This window comes from Zingiber officinale, chromosome 2A, assembly GCF_018446385.1.
Source record: "Zingiber officinale cultivar Zhangliang chromosome 2A, Zo_v1.1, whole genome shotgun sequence".
In the NCBI taxonomy this organism is placed as follows: Eukaryota; Viridiplantae; Streptophyta; class Magnoliopsida; order Zingiberales; family Zingiberaceae; genus Zingiber; species Zingiber officinale.
In genome coordinates, this window is record NC_055988.1 from 35,001,094 (window position 1) to 35,021,602 (window position 20,509).

The following is a 20,509-nucleotide window of genomic DNA, read 5'->3' on the forward strand; positions in this document are numbered from 1 at the left end:
GGCACCGCCGTCCGGGTAGTGTGACCTGATGTGTTATCCGAAGATTCCTCCCGTCTTTGAGCACCGGAGATGAGAGCATCAAGCCCCCATTTATGATTTGGGGTAGGAGGATAGGTGTACTCGACAAGATCCGTCCACTCGGTCACTCATCGAGAGTAGTGCACGGTTGTCACAGACCTACCCACTCGGCCTCACTATGTGTGTGAGATGATCGACTGGCGTCGGGTGACCGGACGCATCATTGACATCATACGCATGATGCATTTATTGCTGTGTTTGTGGTTCTGCGTTTATACGCGTATTGTTGGATACCTATGTTTGGCGTCATGATTCCTATACCACTCTTGTTTGACCTTATACTCGGGACTGGTTAGTCAACATTCTCCTGCTTACTTGAGATGCATTTTATCTTTCTTATCGTGAGACCGTACGCACGATTAGTGCTAGGTGTTGTTTCTTTACTGCATATCAACTGTACTGCCGAGTGTTGGACTCACCCCGCCTCCATTATTGATATTTTCAGGTTGATGCTGTCACAGTCGCTAGTCTCCATCTGCACGTAGTGCTAGTCCTGCAGACCTCCAAGATATGTTTGGTTTTCTTTGGTTTCTTTCTGTTCTAGACAGTTTGAACTTGTTATGTTCTGGATTTATTTGCTTATGGACATGATATAGATTTTATTATATCGATGGATTTGGATTTGGTTTTTATTCTACTACATGCCTGCCTGGTTGGCAGAAGAGGTGAGTTCGTCGGTTTTGAGCTTTACGAGTGTAGTTGAGTAGGGTGGTTTTTGAGTCAGAGTATTATTACTGCGTGGTTGTGTCAGCCAGAGGCTGAATATATATATAAACTGCGTGGTGATTGATTTTTATTATTGTTATGATTCCAGCCGCCTGTGGCTGAGTATTTAGTGCTTGTAGAAAATTTTTGATTGTCCGCCGTACAGGGGAGATGCTACCGAAATTTTCTCGGACAGGGACTCTTCTGGGGGCGTGACACAAAATGCAGTAATCACAAGCAATAAATGCAATCCATGCATATGATGCAAATGACATAGTCACCCCTGACGTCAGTCAGCCACTTCACACACGATGGTGAGGTCGAGTAGGTAGGGCTATGATAACTGTGCACTCTATCACCACTACCTCTGAGTGACCGAGTGGGCAGGATGTTGTCAGAATACATCTATCCTCCTACCCCAAACATAGGGGGAGAGCCTAAGCTCTCATCTCCCAAGTCTATAAATTCATCTCCTCAAATATGTCATACGAGTTTCGAAAAATTTCCAAAAAATTTCTAAAAATTCTGTTAAAATTATTCGTCCATTAAACCTTATTATTATTTTGTTACAGTATTTTACACCTGTAGCGCGTGTGCACGCTTTCCAAGATAAGCACACTTCCCAAAATTTTTCCTGAAAAGATTTGTCAGTAAAATGTCCCTGACACAGTACCTTAACAGGCCGAGCATATATCTGAAGTGATAGTGAAAGCTTCCGTCGTACAATCTTCTGGTTGTCTATGCCCGATGTCAGCAGCACTAACTCCCAAAAGGATGTCGATAGAAAATAGAGGGAGTATGCTGCTAAGCCGAGCGGGTTGGCCGTTTGACCGGAAATTCGCTGCTCCTATGTCTTGTCCGCTCAGCCGAAACTTCGCTACTCCTGTGCATGTGTCAGCTCGGTCATAACTCCGCTGTTTTTGTGTCTCGTTCGGTCGGCAGAGCTCCACTGTGCCAATACCGAGCCCTATCACAAGGCTGAGTGGGGTAGCTGCTCGACCCGGCTTCTGCACATCGTCTCCTCTTCCATCCGGGGTCCACTACTCCCTTGAGCGTCGGTCATTTGACAATTCCCCGTGTCAAAGACAGGATCGGATCAGAACATTCTCCCTCGGTCGGGGCATGCTCGCTCGACCGGACGATGATATCTGAGCGTTGACCACCTTAACTTTGACCTCCACCGTGACAGCTCTCCTCCGCAGGGTGGGGCCCCTCCTTATTACCGCATCACATGTCTCCCCCTCAAGTCTAGTCAAAGGAGGTTGCAAGTCCAATTGACTGGACAAAATTATCTGGGAAGCTTTTGACCCAATCGGCTTCGACACTCCTTGGTTTCTGATCGGACTAATGTAGCGCAACGGTTGGCTATGTGATTGTTCTTTGCCGGTCGACCTATTGAAGATTATCGTTTGGCCTTAGGTCTACTCCCTTAAGCCGATCGGCACAACGAATATTCATACTTGGAAATCTTTTGGGCTTCTTTGGGTGAGCACGATCCAGGCTTACATCACTCATATTTCTGGGGAATCGTGCAAATCCCTGCGCATTATGGTTGAGCGCGCCCCTCGTGCCTTTTATTTGTCCTCATTAAATGTCGGCCCGTGGCGAGGAGCCACGTGTCTCGCTCGCTGCTGCCGCACGCCTGAAGTGACAGGCGAATATCCGTTGGCGGTGTGACCTTTGGCACTTCAAATTCAATGGCCCAATTTTTGCTTAGGTTTTCGCAACCTAGATCGGACGGCTCCGGTCGGCCAACCCTGAGGTTTATAAACTCGGGCTTATTGCTGTCTTTGCGCACTTCCGTCTTCGAGTTCTCCGACGACACTCTGTCTCTGTGCTCGTGTGATATTCTTCCTTTCCTGCTCCTCTGGCGACCTTCTAGTATACTTCCTTCTAATCGCACCCGTCTTCGAGTTTTTTGACGTTTCTTCATCTGTGTTCCGGCGATATTCTTCCAGTAGGCTTCCTTCCCCTCGCATCTTTTCGCTCTCCTTTGTTTTTGCGATGGTGAGTTCCTCACAGCCACTTGTCGGCGTCCCTGGGCTTTGGTACACCTCTACTGAGTTCAGGTTTGACGCCGGTGACGCTAAGAGTCTGACAGCTGCCTTTGAGTTTCCTTCTGGCTACAAAGTTGTTCTTCCTTCTCCTTCCGATCGGCCAAACTCTCCGACGCCTAGCTGTCTTTGCTTCTTTAGGGATCAGTTTACCACCGGTCTGCGATTTCCTATTCACCCCTTCTTTCCCACCGTTTGTAAATACTTTCGTATCTCTCTTCATCAATTAGTGTCGAACTCCTTTCAGCTGCTGTGCGGGGTAGTTGTTCTGTTCCGCCTGCACGACATTCCTCTCACTCGGATCTTTCACTATTTTTATTATTTGAAATTGTCTGAGTTGGGGACTTTTATTTTCCAAGCCCAAGTGGAAAAGATCATGTTTATGTTTGTTTTAAAATCATACGAATACTCTTTTGATTTAATTGTTAAATCACAAATAAAATTTTAATTTTTTGCTGTGCATAGGAGTGTAGAAATATGATATCCGAATTTCGAATTATGTTCCAACACTGAGGAGGGTGATGGTAGAGATTAGATATCATTATTGGTAAATTAACTTGATTGTTTTATAAATAATGGAAAAATCCATTCAATAAAAATTTAAAATTCAATAAAATTTAGGAAAAGGCAAGATGGTAACGTGCTCGTGTAAAGTGAACTCAGACCTCTTCTACAACATCCTTAGCGAACTCAACCAACTCAGGATCGGCCCAGCCTAACTCTAATTCTTGGATCCGTCCCTACTAGAAGGAAGATAGCATTGAAGGCACTTATGATACTCTCAAGGAGTGTGCAATAATAAGTAAATCAGCTCGAGGAATTGGTGTTTCTGTTCACAACATTCGTGCAACTGGTAGTTATATCCGTGGAACAGATGAAGCTAGCTAGTATCCAATGGCATTGTTTCAATGCTGAGGGTGTTGAATGATACTGCTCGTTATGGTGATCGGGGGGAGGCAACAGAAGGGTAATTTGGTTACTCTTCATTGACTACGATTTCATAGCAGCGGCCTAAATTCAAATCTGAATTTGTGTTTTTTGATTTTAAATATGTTAGGTGCATTTGCTTTACATTTAATTTGGAACCTTGGCATGCAGATATATATATGAGTTCCTGGAGCTTAGAAAGAACCACGGGAAGGTATAGTATTCAAATTGGTTGTTGTTGGTTTGGTTTCATGTCCACTTATATATATGAAAGTGTCTTAAAATTTTCTACGTATTCTTCACTCCATATTGTTTCATATTCACACATGATCTAGAAAATACTCTCATCATATATGTGGAACGCCCTTTCATATACTTAATTATGTTTGTTATTAGTCCCCTTGGGATGGAGAGTTGATTAGTATAAAGTAATGTTATCATCATAAGATATAGGAATTAAATCCTGACTAATAACTAGGTGTTTGTCCTTCTCATATGTTATTCAACTGTCCAAAATTAATAGTCATCCGTGATTTTCTCCTTTTATATTGATTGAGATGAGCAAGTATTTTTGGTATGAGCCTGCGGAAATGCGGGGTGGAACGGTTTTTAGTTTTTTTATTTTAACAAATCAACTTTAAACTGTTGCTTCATTTTTATGTTAATTAGATTTATGGTGAGCCTGACGAAATGTGTTGGCCAATGAAAGACTTAGTACATGATTTACAACTGGGTATCTAAGGTTCAGTTTATGAGTTACTATTATTTTTAAGATGTCAGCTTCTCATCCTGATCACTATCAGTCTCACATGTAGTTAGTTCCTCCACTGTCCCAACTATTTTTTCTTTATGTGATTCCTACCACTTTGCTTTTTCATTAACAAAAAAATTATCTTGGATTTTTTTAATCTATAATCTGTACTGTGTACTCCTAGATTTAGAGATTGTCCGAGTTCTTCATCAGCTGAAGTACAAGCATTAAGGGCTGAGAATAAAAAATTGAGGGCTTGAGTCATGACACTAGAACAATCCTGGAGGATCGGGTCCATATGGTGGTGGATGAATGAGTTCAGACAATAGTAGATTACCGGGTCAAGGCGGCAGTAGACCGGTCTATGCAAAGGATACAAAAAAAATGATTATTATTATAAATTGCACTGAGGATACCAAAAACATAGCTGTTAGTCTTGTAGTGTGGGTTAGGATACAAAGGATCTAAGAATGAGATGACCTACCATTGTTTAATTGTTAGGGGGAGATCAAGTGCAAAATGATTGCTAGTAGATTGATCTCAAAGGAGTATTTGGTGAATCTAATTGGAGGTAACCTATTTTGGGTGTCCAAATCAATTCTACTTGTTAGAGTATTCTTGGATAATCAACCATACGAGATTATGATTGACTTGATATGGGTAGAATGACATGTACATGTATTTAAGGATACCTCATTTACATACAATAAAACTGTAGATATAACATGAATTTTATATTGGACGCTTAGATATAAATATGATATGTTAAGAAGATACTAGTAGTTCACATTGCTTGATGCATCTTGTTGAACTGAAGAAAGTATTAAAATAGTGATCATTGCTCAATTATGGGGAAGACCAACGTATTTATTGTGTGCATTTTGTTTTAAGATCGTGATTAGATATTTTGTTTTGAAAAATACAGTTTAATATTTTAGAAACTTAAGATTTCTACTTTCAAAGATAAGAATTCAAAATAAGAGTTTCAAAGTTGATATATAATTCCATATTTTTGATATTTTCAGTTTTTGGTCAATTTTAAAAATTAAAATGGTTTTCCATATAAAAGCTATATTGTTACTTGATAGATTGATTTAAAAAATATATATATGTTTACCAAATTTATACACTTTTTAAATTTTTAGTGCATTGGCACCTGAGTGCAATTTAGAAATCAAAACTACTTCAGTTGACTGACACTAGTAGTAATCAACTAGTACATAATATCAGTCGATTGGGTTAGAGCAAAACATTTTCGTTTAAAAATTTTTAGGCTCTTTTGATGGGATAAACTTGTGATTGTGTCTTACAAAAGGTATCAAATACAAGTTTACAGTAATTTTTATGATTTTGGTACTATTTCTTTTTGTATAATTTGAATGATGCAATCTTTTTTTTTATGTTGTCAAAGGAAAGGAAGATAAAGGATAAGGTTTAAACTAAAAACTTGAATGAAAAACTTTAATGACAAATAAAAAATTTTAATATTCCTATAGCTAAGAGGAAGCACAAGTGTAGGGCAAGCACAATTTAGATTCCAAATTTCATTTATGTTTTATCTAACTAAAATATATTATTAAATATATAAAAAAAACATTATTAGTCATTCTCTTGGTGATGGGATCAATCATATGATTTATTGTTTGGGCAACGAAATTATCTTAGGATTGTCTTTAGTGTTGATGTGTGGATTTGAGTCGCACGGGACTTAGAGGAATATACAAGGAAACGACTCGACGCAACCAAGATTGACAAATACACAATGACTTAAGGTCCATGGAAATCAATGAATAATAGCATGGAGCTTCTAAGGGATTGTAGAATAAGAAGCATCAAAGAGTGACAGAGCCGGAGAAGAAAACTTCAAAAGAAGAGAAGTCAAGAGTTTGAGTGCATTTGAAGGAAGTGGGACTTGACCTGAGGCACATATAACACTTAGTGAGTTGAGTGTCAAGAGCAATTGTATCTGGACAAGGGTAGATTTTAATATAGGCGCACTAAACCTTACATTGGTTGTAGTCAGTGTTCCAATCGACTAGTATGGTATACTAGCCAACCGATGACTAGAGGTTGAGCCATCGAACAAATAACTGGTTCATGATTTTAGTTGGCTCTAGTCAATTTATGGATATGAGAAGTTTTGATCTAGCCAACTGATGTATCAAATCAATCAACTTTGATGGATTGTGTTAATTGGCCAAGTGACTCAAACAAATGAATAAGCAAACAAAATATTTCTATTTGTGGCTAAGTATTCAATTTATCATAGGATGAGTCGACCAAAGATAAATTTCAATCAATTATTGTTGGAGGCATCAACATATTAAGAGTTGTTGAATTTTTTCTCTAAATGGGACGAACAACTAAAGGATGTTAGGATTTATGGCCGCCCACCACAAGCACTTCTCAATTTACCCTGTTTGTCGGTGGAAAATTTTTATAAGACCAGACTAGTCACCTCAGGGCTAGTAGTTGAAGCTAACTGAGTTTATCAATTTTTTTTATTAATCTGCTTCTATTTAGGAGAGGCGAAAGGGGAAGAAATATATTTTTGACAATTCACACAGTTCATTTGGACTGCTTGTCTATGGGTGCAAAGATGGAGTTGGAAAAAATTAGAATTTAAAACTCTAGTTGGTGAAAGTTATGCAAACCTTAGCTAATAACAATAACAAGAGAAACAAATAATCGAACAAGCACAATAGAACTAAACAAATTCATGATGAAGAGAGATTTTTAAGCAAAATACTGAAACCAAAGCCATCATCTGTAAATTTCATTCATGAGATCAAACGATCGAGCAAAAGCAAATTGCTGATCACAGTTAAATGTTGTATCCAACATCAATATCTCAAGAGTAACCTAGTCATTGCCAAATTTGACACTGTAATGAACACTAGATTCTAGTTTCTTTGTTTCATTCATTTTCCTCACAGCCTGAAGCAGAAAGAGATACAAAACATAAACTTAGTATATTGTGACAACTTGAAAGAAAAGTTGTTTTGGTTCAACTACTAAACAAACACAATGATAATTGGGAAGAAAAAAGAGAATCCAACTTGAGACAAGATGATGAATGACGGTTACAAGGAGCATTTTTGCTGACACAAAAAAAATTCAGGAAACACATTTGACTTCTCACCGCAGAAGTCATTCTGGTCCTATAAAAAAATTGAACCGTTGGGGCAAAGCAGTTTCTTACAGAACTATTATGCTTTCAAGCACAAATCCAACACATTGAAGTCAATAAAGAGAGGTGGTCCATAAAATTTTCTCTAAATATAAAATATACAATATATGATATCCACCACCATAAACAATAGTTATCCAGGCAGTTCCTTTCAGAATCATCTGCAACTCCAATATATTTGAGTAACTTTTACATTTTATCTAAACACTTGAGTTACTGAAAAAAGTCAATGTTCAAAAGTTTTGGATGGGCAAGAGGCTCCAGGTACAGAAGAAACAAAATATGCCTAAGATCTGCTGCATAGAAATTTTTCCATGAGAAATATTTTACCTTCATAAAGTCTTCATGAACCACATAGTCGCGCTCTGCACAAATAGCTGACAATCCAGCTTCTGTGCATACATTCCTAAGATCTGCTGCATTAAAACCCTAGAAAAAGAAAAAAAGTTACCAGTAAAAACAGATGTTAAACCAGAACCAGAAGGAGAATTTAATCCAGACTAAATTGATCACAATATGCGTATCAAGGATAAAAATACTTACCTCTGCAAGTTTTGCAACTCCATCATAGTCGATATCACCATGCTTTGTTATCCCAGCAGCATGTATTTTAAGAATTTCTATCCTTGATTGTTCATTTGGTAAAGGAATCTCAATTTTTCTGTCTAGCCTGCCAGGGCGAAGTAGAGCCGGATCTAGAACATCTGGTCGATTTGTTGCCATAATCACTTTAACCTAAAACCATAATGGGAGGAAATGCTTATTTGTGTCCAATGAAACATGCTATGGAATATAAGATTTCAGCTACAAAAAAATGTGCTGCATTATTGTAAGATTTTGTTGGAGTTACATTGACTCTAGAGATGACAATATATCTTATATTGTACACAGGATTCCAGTTATGAAAACCCTCTCTACTTACAAGACTAAGATTACATATATTGTTTATCCTCAAAGAAACCCAGTACAATCACTTAAACTAAACTAAGTGAAAATATATTTCAGTTACAAAACTAAGAGAAACATATTCTCAGCCTCATTTATGATAAGTAACATAAAGAATTTGATGGTTGATGTAGCCACACAAGGAGAATTTGTTTAGATAAATGGATCATTACCAAACTGCACCATAGTTTGATGGCTTTTGCTCAGAATGCAAACAAGTTTAGTATGCAGACTTATGGATAATAGAACAGAAATTTTGCAGGTCAACCTATGACCAAGACACATATCCACCACATTAACTAACAGATTGGAACTCTAATGTAGACGGTAGCAGCCACTGTTCCTTTCATAGAATGTTCTAGTGGCATTTCCAACGCTTTGCACCTTCGATAGAGCATGCAAACCCCAATTCAGATTCACACTCCATCAATGACTTGCCCACAATTGCCGCAGTCGCCATCTCCATGCAACTACATTTTTTGAGTGGTTACTCATCAAGCGATGAGCACGTCCATTGAGGAATGAGGACAGTGGATGCCCATGTGGGTAGGGGTTAAGCTTGGATTTAGGATCAGTTGTTAGTTTATGAGGTTAATTAACTTGTGATATTTAAATTCAAATAATTTTAGATTGATTTTCTGACATGCAATTTCAATTATTATGTTAATTGACAGTAAAATAATTACAGGTTAGCCAAAGATAAGTAATATGATATCTTATTGTAAAAGTATTAATATAAATTATTAGTCAATTAGTCAGAGTATTAATTTTGTAGTTTGCTTTTATACAAATTGTTAAGACTTATTTAACTAAGAAAATTTAATCTAAATTTAAAATAATTAATATAACTGTAAATTTTGCTAAATTAAATTTAATAGGATTTATTAATTTTAGTTTTATAATTATAATATACTAATACTTGTCAGAATATTTTCATTAACATAGATTAATTTTAGTATTTTGTACTGATAATAATTTAATATGAATTATTAGTTAACTAAATTTAATTGACTTAAAGTTGAATTTTATAATTACATTTTATAATTAATTTTATATTTTAAAATAATTTACACATTTGATATTGTAGGAAGAATAGGTTAAAAATTTTCTTTAGAAACTATCACTTATTTGAAGATAATTTTCAAATTTAACTTGTTTCTTAAAATTTTAATTTAATTGAATATCTATCTATTTACAAATAATTAAAGGAGTAAAAACATCTCAATTCATCTTGAGTTCTTGATAAAATTACGTGCAATGTGCATTAGTTGAAACCTTGCAACATGTTCCTATTTAGTTATTGAAACTGAAGAACATAGCATTAGCTTGTCAGAAAAACAAACTGACAAGGATCATATATATAAAAGATCCATGTAGATAGAAATATCATCAAACAATTTCAAAGAGCTCGTATGTTAAACTCAGCAACTGTCTTCAAGGATAGAAGCCCAAGAAACTTGCCAATGTAGCAGAAGATTGAAGCAACTTTATACAATTTAGTCATTGAGATAATACGATTTACCTTCCCTAATTGATCAAATCCATCCAGTTGATTGAGCAGTTCCATTAGTGTTCGTTGAATCTCCCGATCAGCACAGGTACTCTCTCTCAAATGATGCCCCGCAATGGCATCAATCTCATCGATGAAAATAATGCAAGGCTAACAAATACAAAGATTTAGAATGTAAAATGTCATTGTAAAGAGTTGGATAGAATTTGTGAAAACTATAAAATTTTAATGCCAAAATGTGGTGGAGAATTAATTAGGAGATAAACAAGATTTATTAAAATTTCATCATATTTAACTTAAAATACAGGAAAAAATGGTAAGGAATATAGAGAAGAAACTTTACTTGATGGGCACGTGCATAACCAAACATCTTCCTAATCAGCCGTGCACCTTCACCTATATATTTGTCTATTATAGCACTTGCCACAACCTGTTCATAATGGTCAAGAAGTTAAAAACAACAAAAAAAACAATCAAACAGAATAGCAGCATCCTATTACAAATCACAATCAAAGCACCTTTAGAAAGTTCACATTTATGTTGCTAGCAATTAATCTCGCCAGTAGTGTCTTTCCAGTACCAGGAGGACCATAGAGGAGAACCCCCTGTGACAATAGAAAACCTATTTCTGCACAGTTCATTAACTAGCAAAAACTGCAATGGCCATCTCCCCTTCATAAAGGTAGTAACTAAAAATACCACAATGTGGGGTCAAAATTGGGAAAATGCTTTACTCATAAGGCCCCTTTTCCTAAAAGTCCCTGATAATGCCCCATGAAAATATAGCAATCCTACACTCGGAACATTTGAGGGGTAGGGGGAAACAAGGAATGTTTTTTCCATAGGACCTTAATATGAACCTTGTAGAAAGGGTCAACACTCTGCTTTCTGAAAATTAGGATCCTTCTATGGCTTTTGTCCAGAAAAAATCTCTAAAATCACAAGAGATTTGTACAATGTGTAATAATCTTATACTAATACGAACCTTTGGAGGTTTAATTCCTATTCTGAGGAAGAGTTCAGGAACCATAAGAGGCAGCTCAATTGACTCTCTCAGTTCCCTTATCTGGTCTGACAGCCCACCTACAGCAGAGTAACTAACATATCCTGGATCTTCATGCAGCATGTTATACACAACAGGATCAACCTACAGATAACAATATAATGTGTAAAAAATTGTTGGTAATTGCTCTTTATGAAGAAAAAGCAATAAAACAAGGTGTAAAGATTTGTTGATATTGCTCTTTAATTGAAATGAAGAAAAAGTAATGCATAAAAAATACATAATCTTAACTCAAGTAAGTTGACCTGAAACATGAATCAACAAACTCATGACCAACCTCTCCTGGAAGACAGCGCATAATTGTAAGAGCATTTATGTTAAGAGCCACCCGTGTTCCTGCTGTTAGTTTCCCTTTGTGCACTTTGTTGCAGCAGTTAACAACCCACCTTTTTCCACTTCTTGCCTGTACAATAACTAGAAAAAAAACAAAGGTGTCCTATTAGTTCAAATAAATCTAAACAGAGGAAATGGGTAATAATAAACTTAAGAAATAAATTAAAATGAAAGAATAAAGGGCAACCCGGTACACTAAGCAAATAGGAACTTTATCGAAAGTTCCAAATATTAAATAACAATCAAACTTTATCGAAAATATTTGATAATTTAATACTACTTTATAACATTGCAGTAAATTAAAAAAAGGGCAGCTTGGTGCACAAAGCTTCCGCCAATGCGGGGTCCCGAGAAAGATCTATTGTATGCAACCTTACCCTATTTGCAAGTGGTTGTTTCCATGACTCGAACCCGTGACCTCCAGTTTACATGGCAACACCTTTACAGTTGCGCCAAGGCACCCCTTCAAATTAAAATGACAAAATCATGAAAAGAAAATAGAGGATTAGGGTCAATTCATAAATAATAAATCATACCTACTATTATGGAAGCTATAAACAAAACAAATATATTGTAATAACATTGGAAAGAAAATTCTACTATAATAAATATTAAAACATATTTATTATTGCAAAGTTGAAAGGGAGCTTTGGCGTAATGGTAAAATTGTTACTTTGTGACCTAAAGGTCACAGGTTTGAATCCTGGAAATAGTTTCTAGCAAAAAATATGGTCAGATTCTGTACAATGGATCCTTCCTGGCCTCGCATGGCAGGAGCTTCGTGCCCCAGGCTACCTTTTTTTTTTTTATTATTGTAAAGTTATTAAGTAGTATTAAATTATCAAATATTTTCGATAAAGTTTGATTGTTATTTAATATTTGGACCTCAACCAAATCAAGCTTATAAGATTTCTCTCAATTGTATGCATTGAGCAAAAAATTTAGATGAAGCACATAGTATAGCTAGTGGCTATCTTTAAACATTAGCGAGGTTGAATGATCCATAACATAATAATCACAAATAAGAAATTTAAGTCAGCAAAAAGTTAGCTAAATCCCCAAGTTTTCTGAATAAACCTAATTTGACCAAATTTCATTCATGCTCATCATTTTCACTTTTGATTTGGCAACATTTTAATTGTTTCCATCTATTTTCTAATAGAATTTATCATTTCAAGATAATTTCTTTGAATCTTAATTGTTTTTTTAAAAAATCATGTTTATCTTTATAACTAATTATTTGTCAAAGATTTGCTGATGGCAATCTAACTAGTATAACTGTACTTGTATCAATCTTAGCAACCATGGAAACAAGTCCAAGCGTTAGTTTTAGGATCAATAGAAAAGTTTGATTCTTTTAAGCACATGAACAAGCATGCTCAGTTCATGAAGGATGATTAGTATTCCCATATCAACATTCTTGAGATCAATATTCTTGCAATCCCCAATTTCTCATGAAGGACAATCAAACTAGTGCATTTGATATTAGTATTGATCAATTTTGATAACCATGAAGATTAGTTTGACTTGGTCTACTCAATAATCTCAATAGCATGCCTATCAATAGCCTCATGAACATTCCCATTAATAAAAATGACTATGATTATATTTATAGGCCAACAGGGATCATGTCCTTCTAGTATATAAAGTTATGGAATAATGACTAATATTGAGTTTGATGAAGCTTTGAAGGGAGTTCAAGCATGGCTGGACCTAAGAGCTCAAGCTGATTTAGTTATGCAAATGATCCACACTGGAGCAGAATCCTGTAGCTACAAGAACATGGTACCTCATGTCAAACATGTATGTGGAACATATGCAACCATGGATGAGATTAGATTTTGTAGTTGAATCAAACACAAGGATAACAGAAATTTATCATGTTCAGTCCAAGAAAGATAAAGATGTCTTTGCTCAGTTTGTTTTGTTTGCAACCACATATATGATAATATTTTGTGTTAAGGTATTTTTTTCTAAAGTGCTTCCTATTCTTCTGTTCTTGTTCTTGGCATGGTTGGACAAGACTAGCATGTGTTCAAAGCAAGGTTGTAATCATTGATGAGGTGCAGTGGGCTGAGACATCTATACATACACAGTCCTTCATCCTCCATTTGCTTCAATGTTTAAGAATGTACCTTAAAGTTTTATACATAAGCTAACAAATAAAAATTAGGACAAACTGATTCAAAGTCATAAAGGAAATAGAGAAATTCAATGAAAAAAAGGATATAATACTTCAAATCAATATGGAGAACACTTAGGAATCTGGATTCATATATACTTACATCGCTCATTATTAAGTGGCCTAAGAACCTCTCCAATATATTGTCCTGATCCCTGGAGATACTCTAGATCATCTTTAGTTTTAGTGATCTCCTTCTTTAAGGCTTTTAAATTTCCCCTCACTTCATTTTGTTAAGCAATAAAATACAAATAGAAAAGATCTTCAGATGGTACAAACAACAGATAAATCATTTAATGAAATGATCATAGAAATGAGGAAGAAAACAAGCTATTCATAAACATATAGTGGGTAAGGTCAAGTAAATAAGCATTTTATCAGTCGGAAGAAAATACCATAATGTTGCCAATGTTGGTCTCATTCCTAGAATTTAATAAAAACATTGATCCAATAAAAACATATCATTTTCTCATTTTTGAAATATCATAGACAATTTGAAATTACAATAATTGCAAGACATCAAAAATAAAAGGCAACAATATCATAATATAAACAAGTACTAGAAAGAGACAAGCGTGTTTTATATAAGTTTGTTTATGAATTATTCATAAGTTTTGTTTTTGAATATTAAAGAGACAAGCTCTCCAAGGTCCCAGCTTGTTTCTATATATTATTGTTGTTGTTGTTGTTGTTGTTGTTGTTGTTGTTGTTGTTGTTGTTGTTGTTGTTATTATTATTATTATCAAATAAATGTACACAAGCTCTTACCATGTTGAGTATCATGCTTGTTCATGAATATCCTGTTCACTTCACAAAGTTTGGAGGTAAATATACTTTGTTTTTGAGGAAATTAAGTCATGTTTGATGCTCAAAGGTCTTTGTGCATTGGCCGAGTGGATATCAAAGACTACTCTGCAGATTCAGCTGTGTTCTAATTTCTTGTTGAACTTCTTCACAAGACTTCTAAGCTCAGGCAGGAAATCCTAGTAAGGACAAACTTCACAGCAATCACACCAAGAGAAAATGTCAGCAACCACATCATTCCTACCTGTTTATATCAGATTTAAAAAAAAAAATCAAAATCCTTAATCTTGCTTACCTATTTCTGTTAAGGTATGGTGATGAGGTATAGTCCCAATAAATATTTTACTTTGTATAGTCATAAAAATCAAAAGGCCTTGTCCAATTGATAAGAAGGCTAGTGTTTCATTGTTTTTACCAATCTGATGAGCTTCTTTTCATGCACAGGAAGGTGGCATTCTTGTAGGGTCAAAGCTTTGCCTAGTAGGTGATTGATCAACCTTCTTGTTAGAGGATGGCTCCAATCCCAAATTTGTTGCATCACATTAAATGATGAATTGTTGAGAAAGTTTTGGCAAACCAATGCATTAGAGAGAGAATGCTTCAGCTTCTCGAATGATTCTTTAAATTTCTCAAGTCTATTTAAAAGCATTTCTTGATTAATGTGGTCAAGGGAGCTGCAAGCTGCAATTATGGCAAAGTTTTGTATGGATTTGAGTATTCCTGAGGTCCAAGAATCTGCAAGGATTATAGGAATACAGGAATGCAGACATTGAAAAATGACATTAATCTTGCTTTCATGCAGACTTCTGGCAACATGATGTTGAACTACATTTTGCACTACAAGATGTTGAAACTTCTTGAATGTGTACTAAGTGTTCACTAGTTGACCTGGTATATATTAAAATATCATTAAAGAAAACATACACAAATTGACAAAGAAATGGCTTGAAAATCTCATGCGTCAATGATTGGAATAAAAGAAGTTAAGGGTGCAATTGTAAGTTTAAATGGCATTACTAGGAATATGAAAGGTCCATCATGAGAGTGAGAAATTTTCTGGACGTTTGGTTAATGCATCCTAATTTGATGGTGGCTGGAGCAGATCAAGCTTTGGAAGTGGCATGCACCATGCAATTAATCAAGCAGCTCAACAATCACTAGTATAGGGAATGTGCCTGACTGTGGCATAACTGAGAGGTCAACAGTTGACACAGTCTCCAAGTTCCATCACTAGTATAGGGAGTGTGTCTAATTGTGACCTCTCAGTCTCAAAGTTACAAGGTCTTATGATACCTTGTAACATTTCAACACATTGGAATTCAATTTCATCCTTTTGATGAAATAGAATATAGTAAGGGTAAATCGCAATTTAATTCATTCCATCGGTGAGTATGATCTCGTTAGCCTAGTTCCACCAAAGGAGAGAATCAATGTGGAGTCTCAAACAAGATCGAGTATTTGCAAATGTCTCAATGTTAGGTTTTGCACATTCTTCTATTCTGTTGATAAATGGAGTGGATTTTCCTGACCAGATACTTAGTAACTTTGCAAATTTGTCATGTAGGAAGATGTTCAGAGATATGGCCTAAAAAATCCCTTGACATCAGTTCAAGCATGCCAAGCCAATGGAATTCTCAAACTGCTCCAGGTTGCAACCTCACTCTTGTACATCTCAGACCTTTGCAGTCAGTTCCTATTGGCTACAACTACAAAAATGTTGTTTGCTGCTATGGTTCCAGGTTAAATTGGCAGGAAATGGTAGCACACACAAAGTTGTGGGTGTTTCCTACGTCAATAAGCACCCGCAACATGATGCTCCACAAGGATGCTAGCAATTGCATAGTTCTTGGCCATCGTTCTCTGATTATGGCATATAGGGAAATTTCTAGGTCACTTGTAGTGTCAGGCAAAGATTCCTCCTTTGTGTATACCTTCCAACAAAAACAACTTTCAACATGGGCCTTTCAACATAACCCTTTTTATTCATCTTTCTATCAGTTTTAAGCAATTTAGGTGCTTGATGGTGATCAGATAAGGGCCTGCTTGACTCCTAGGTAATAGCCAAAGGTCAATCTCCCTAGATGTGGGGAAACGTCAGTGTCTGGCATGATTGTCAATTGAGTTTTGCATTCAAATAGGTAGGCCAAGATCATGTTAGTATTAGCCCTAGTACCAATTATGAGATGATTGACAAGGGCACTTTTTGTATCATATTTCACTTATTAATAAAAGACAAAGTTGGTTATTATATTTACTTCAGTTCAGTGCCGAATAAATAAGTATAATAATGTCATAGGATAATAGGTTCTGGTCTACAACATATCAGTTGGTGAAATTGATAGTGGGATGTTGTGGATATATAGAACATTACTCTTAACTATTCCTAGTCAAGCATTAATATACAAGGACAATATTAATGTGTTGAGACTAGCATGTAGGTCAACAGATGACTTAATCTCATAAGTCATGAATATCAGAAATCAGGTTGACACATGAGCATATATTAGAGAATGACCCGCCATGAGAATGTTTCATGGATCGTTATATGAGTGTCATAAATATTCTCATGTGACTATTAATATGAATAGTCCTTAGACCCGAAGTCACTATGGTTCCCTACATAAAAAGTTGTATACTTTGGTATCGACAAACGTCACCTATAATAAGGTGGACCATAAATTCGATCACTGGGTATGCAATAAGTTATGCGAAGGGATGTGAGTGATGTAGATGAAATCTATCTCTTCCATATGACGGAAGTGATATATGTGGGCCCCTTAATTAGTAGGACACAAAAATGCATGATCATGCTTAAATGAGTCAATATGCGATATTGAGCTTATTTAATTGAATGTGTCTACTTAGAGATCAAGAAACACAAAGATTGATAAGAAGATGACATGGTCTCATTGATCAATCTAGATATCAAGGATAGAAGGATTGAACCATACAGGATAATAGATATGGAAAGGTTAAGTCGGCTCTCGACATTCTCGCAACTTGGGTAGCAATGATGCCTTGCTAGATGTCACTCATTGTTTATGTATCTAAAATAGTTTTAAAGACATTGTCAACATTACGAGAACCTATTGGGTCACACACAAAGAACAAGTCAATGGAGATGGATTCATATGATAAATCATTGGATTAAGTCAAATTCAAATTGGACTCATTGAATTAGACTCAATTGGATCCAACTATTGGATTGAGTCCAATTCGAATTACTCATTGAGTCAATTTAGATTAATGATCAATGAGTTAGATTCATTGAGTGAATTAATGAATTTGTATTCATGAAGGAAGAGGAGTGGTCAATTTGGAATTGATCATGCATTGGATGAAGAGTGATCAATTTAGAATTGATCATGTATTGGATGCATTGGATGAAGACAAATATTAATGTCATTAAGGCAATTGACATTAAGGTTATTTTTCATGAATGGGTACAAAAGGGGTTTTTGATTCATTTTCATGAAGTGGATGTGTTCTTGCTCTTTTTCCTCCTCCTCTCTTCCCTTGGCCGAAACTTCCAAGAAGGGTTGCTAGCACAACCTTTGGTTGTTTCTTTTCTCCACTTCTTGAGTTCGTGAGACGGACGAGGAAGACTTGTACGTGTATCCGATACCAAAAGAGGCACGAACATTTGATCGTGCTGAGATCCTAGCCGCCGGGAGTTTGTGTGTTACGCAACAGTAACTCCCTTTTAACAAAACTTAGTATATGGTTTCCTTCGCATGGATCTTCTAGAAAGGAACTTATTTTTCCGCTACACTTTTCGGCGTGTTTAGCGCTATAGTTCCTTACAAATCATTACTTTTATGAAAACCTTGGTGGTCGTCCTTCTACTTCAACCTATAAGGAAGGTTAAAATCTGCTAAGTAGCTCTTGTTCTATTGTCAAAATGCCAAATGGAGACAAAAGTCTTTTGAACGATAATTGATAATTTGAACTGATCCTCTTTAACACATCTTTGCAAGCTGTCCCATCTTGGTGATCCTATATGGTGGCTTCAAGCACAAATGGCATTGATCCTTGAATTGTGACCATAAAAGTGACATGGGTGATCAGCTGCAAGCTTCAAGGACCATAGTTGTGCATCATCAATTAGGTGTAAGGACATAATGTTATCATGCTCGGCGTTAGCTGATAAAGGAAGTAGAACTCACATCATCTGATCCAACAGATCAGGACCTCTTTCACCTCCATAATTTGAAAAATCCATTATGGAGAACTAAGATGTGGTGTGGTCCCCATATTGGCTGGAGAGTTAATTCCCAAAATTTCATTGGTCAATCTTCCTCAATCGAGTGAATAGCTTCCTTTGCCCAAGGTTTATGAGATCCTTGACTTCCTTGTTTAGTGCCTCTATCTGTTGAGACAATTCTTGAAGTTGTTGCCAGTCATACACGTTGTCATCATCATATTGCTTCATGAAGAAACCAAGTAATTGTCTTACCAAACATAGCTCTCAAACCAAATTGATACAAGTCTGGTTACTAGACCATGCCATAGATGATCCTTTAGCGGTCAGTTTCATCTCTAGAATGGAAAGAGTTTGTGAATTTAGTAATTTTATTCAATCTATAGTTGCAAATGGTGCCTCATTACGGAGGAGAGAACACTCTCCTCAAAAGTGAGAATGTAATTTGAGATGATAACAAGAAACATTTCATTACATTACATAGCATGCCAAATACAACAAAACACATACCATTCAATTACGTTACTTGTTCTATTCTCTACCAGAGAAGAAGCAACACATCTGAATGAGTAGAAAAGAAAGAAAAAAAAATAAATGATAAATACCAAGTAACCAAAATCACCTTCAAGATTTTCCAGCTAGTTCCTATAAACATCTTTTTGCACATGAGAGAAAATTCTCTTCTAATTCTACTCAAAAAGTTCCTTTGCTTTAAGTTGTTTAATATTTTAGACTATTAAAGATGTGCTGCATAGGCCTGATACACAATGGCTCTCTCTCAACAGACGTGTATTGCTTCAAATAGAAACCTTTCCTGAACACAGGTACAAGAATTCAACCAAATTGGCTAACTCTTATGTTTACGCTATCCCATCTCATTTCTAAAGTCACATTAAAAGCAAAACTTATAAGCACTATGCGATCAATTAACCAGTACTTCCTATGGACATTAGTTAACAGAAGGACTTCCACATACGAGGCTTCCTTTTCTACGGAAAATAACCAACAAGCCCTTGTTTTCTCCTAGCAGATACGAACTGCGTCACCTTAAAATGATCCAGCAGTCCAACAAGAACAGAAACTAATTCTAGAAAAACAAGTCGAACAGCATATGAAAGTAAAACTACCGATTTCATATGGAATTAAAATGAGAAGAAGTGGTAGAAAATGGAGCTACGCACGCGTCGTATGCCTGGAACTGAGATCCTCGTGACATAGCAGCCTCTTCCGGTAGTCCGCCACCGCCTTCTGCCGACTAGCAGCATCCCCTCCGCCGTCGCTCATCTCGTTCCTCCTTTGCAGAGGGATCGCCGTCTTCCCCGGCGCTCTTTGCTATTCGCCGTTTCTAGGTCGGCGGATTTTTCCAGAAGGTCGGAGAAGGAACCGAGTGGAGAGGTGCCACAAAACAAACAAACAAACAAATAAATAAATAACAAACGAACAAATAAATAAATAATCGAGTAACCGCTGCCGCGTACGATAGAAACAAAATCCGTACGCACATCAGTTTGAAGTTGTTGGTCGAAGGAGGATGTCCACCTCCGGTCCTTGCTTAGCGATTCTTTCCCGCTTCAAGCTCTCGGCTGCTCCATCAAGATTCTGTCAAGCCTCAAGATTCTCTGGCAACTCTCTCGTTCTTCGAGCTTCTATCGACCCCATCAAGATTCTGTGAATTCTTGCAACTCCATGCTTTTAGATTCTAGTAACTCTTCCTTGTTTCAATGCAAGCTTCCAGCAACTCCATTAAGATTTTGTGAAGCTTCAAG

General features: G+C 36.4%; 1 protein-coding gene and 1 long non-coding RNA gene across 10 annotated transcripts; one reads left to right on the top strand and one right to left on the bottom strand.

Moving 5' to 3' along the window:
- Window positions 1–976: 976 nt before the first annotated feature.
- LOC122041019 lies at window positions 977–15,382 on the top strand. Of its 7 annotated transcripts, none has more exons than XR_006128776.1 (3): window positions 977–3,978; window positions 13,241–14,851; window positions 14,987–15,382. It is a non-coding gene; the product is annotated as an uncharacterized LOC122041019 (long non-coding RNA). The 7 variants fall into 7 exon arrangements; XR_006128779.1 differs by having other exon boundaries at window positions 13,241–14,724; XR_006128778.1 differs by having other exon boundaries at window positions 13,241–13,359; window positions 14,613–15,382.
- Window positions 7,350–20,158, bottom strand: LOC122041018 (26S proteasome regulatory subunit S10B homolog B-like). Of its 3 annotated transcripts, XM_042600539.1 has the most exons (10): window positions 19,925–20,158; window positions 13,842–13,961; window positions 11,501–11,637; window positions 11,146–11,307; window positions 10,679–10,765; window positions 10,504–10,590; window positions 10,173–10,310; window positions 8,249–8,440; window positions 8,036–8,134; window positions 7,350–7,452 (listed from the first exon to the last, which is right to left on the bottom strand). In XM_042600539.1, exons 1-10 carry the CDS (start codon window positions 20,025–20,027, stop codon window positions 7,378–7,380), a joined length of 1,200 nt encoding a protein of 399 aa, XP_042456473.1. In that variant the 5' UTR covers window positions 20,028–20,158; the 3' UTR covers window positions 7,350–7,377. The 3 variants fall into 3 exon arrangements, with proteins under 3 accessions (XP_042456473.1, XP_042456472.1, XP_042456474.1); XM_042600538.1 differs by lacking the exon at window positions 7,350–7,452 and having other exon boundaries at window positions 7,828–8,134; XM_042600540.1 differs by lacking the exons at window positions 7,350–7,452; window positions 13,842–13,961 and having other exon boundaries at window positions 7,828–8,134.
- Between the last annotated feature and the right edge of the window lie 351 nt (window positions 20,159–20,509).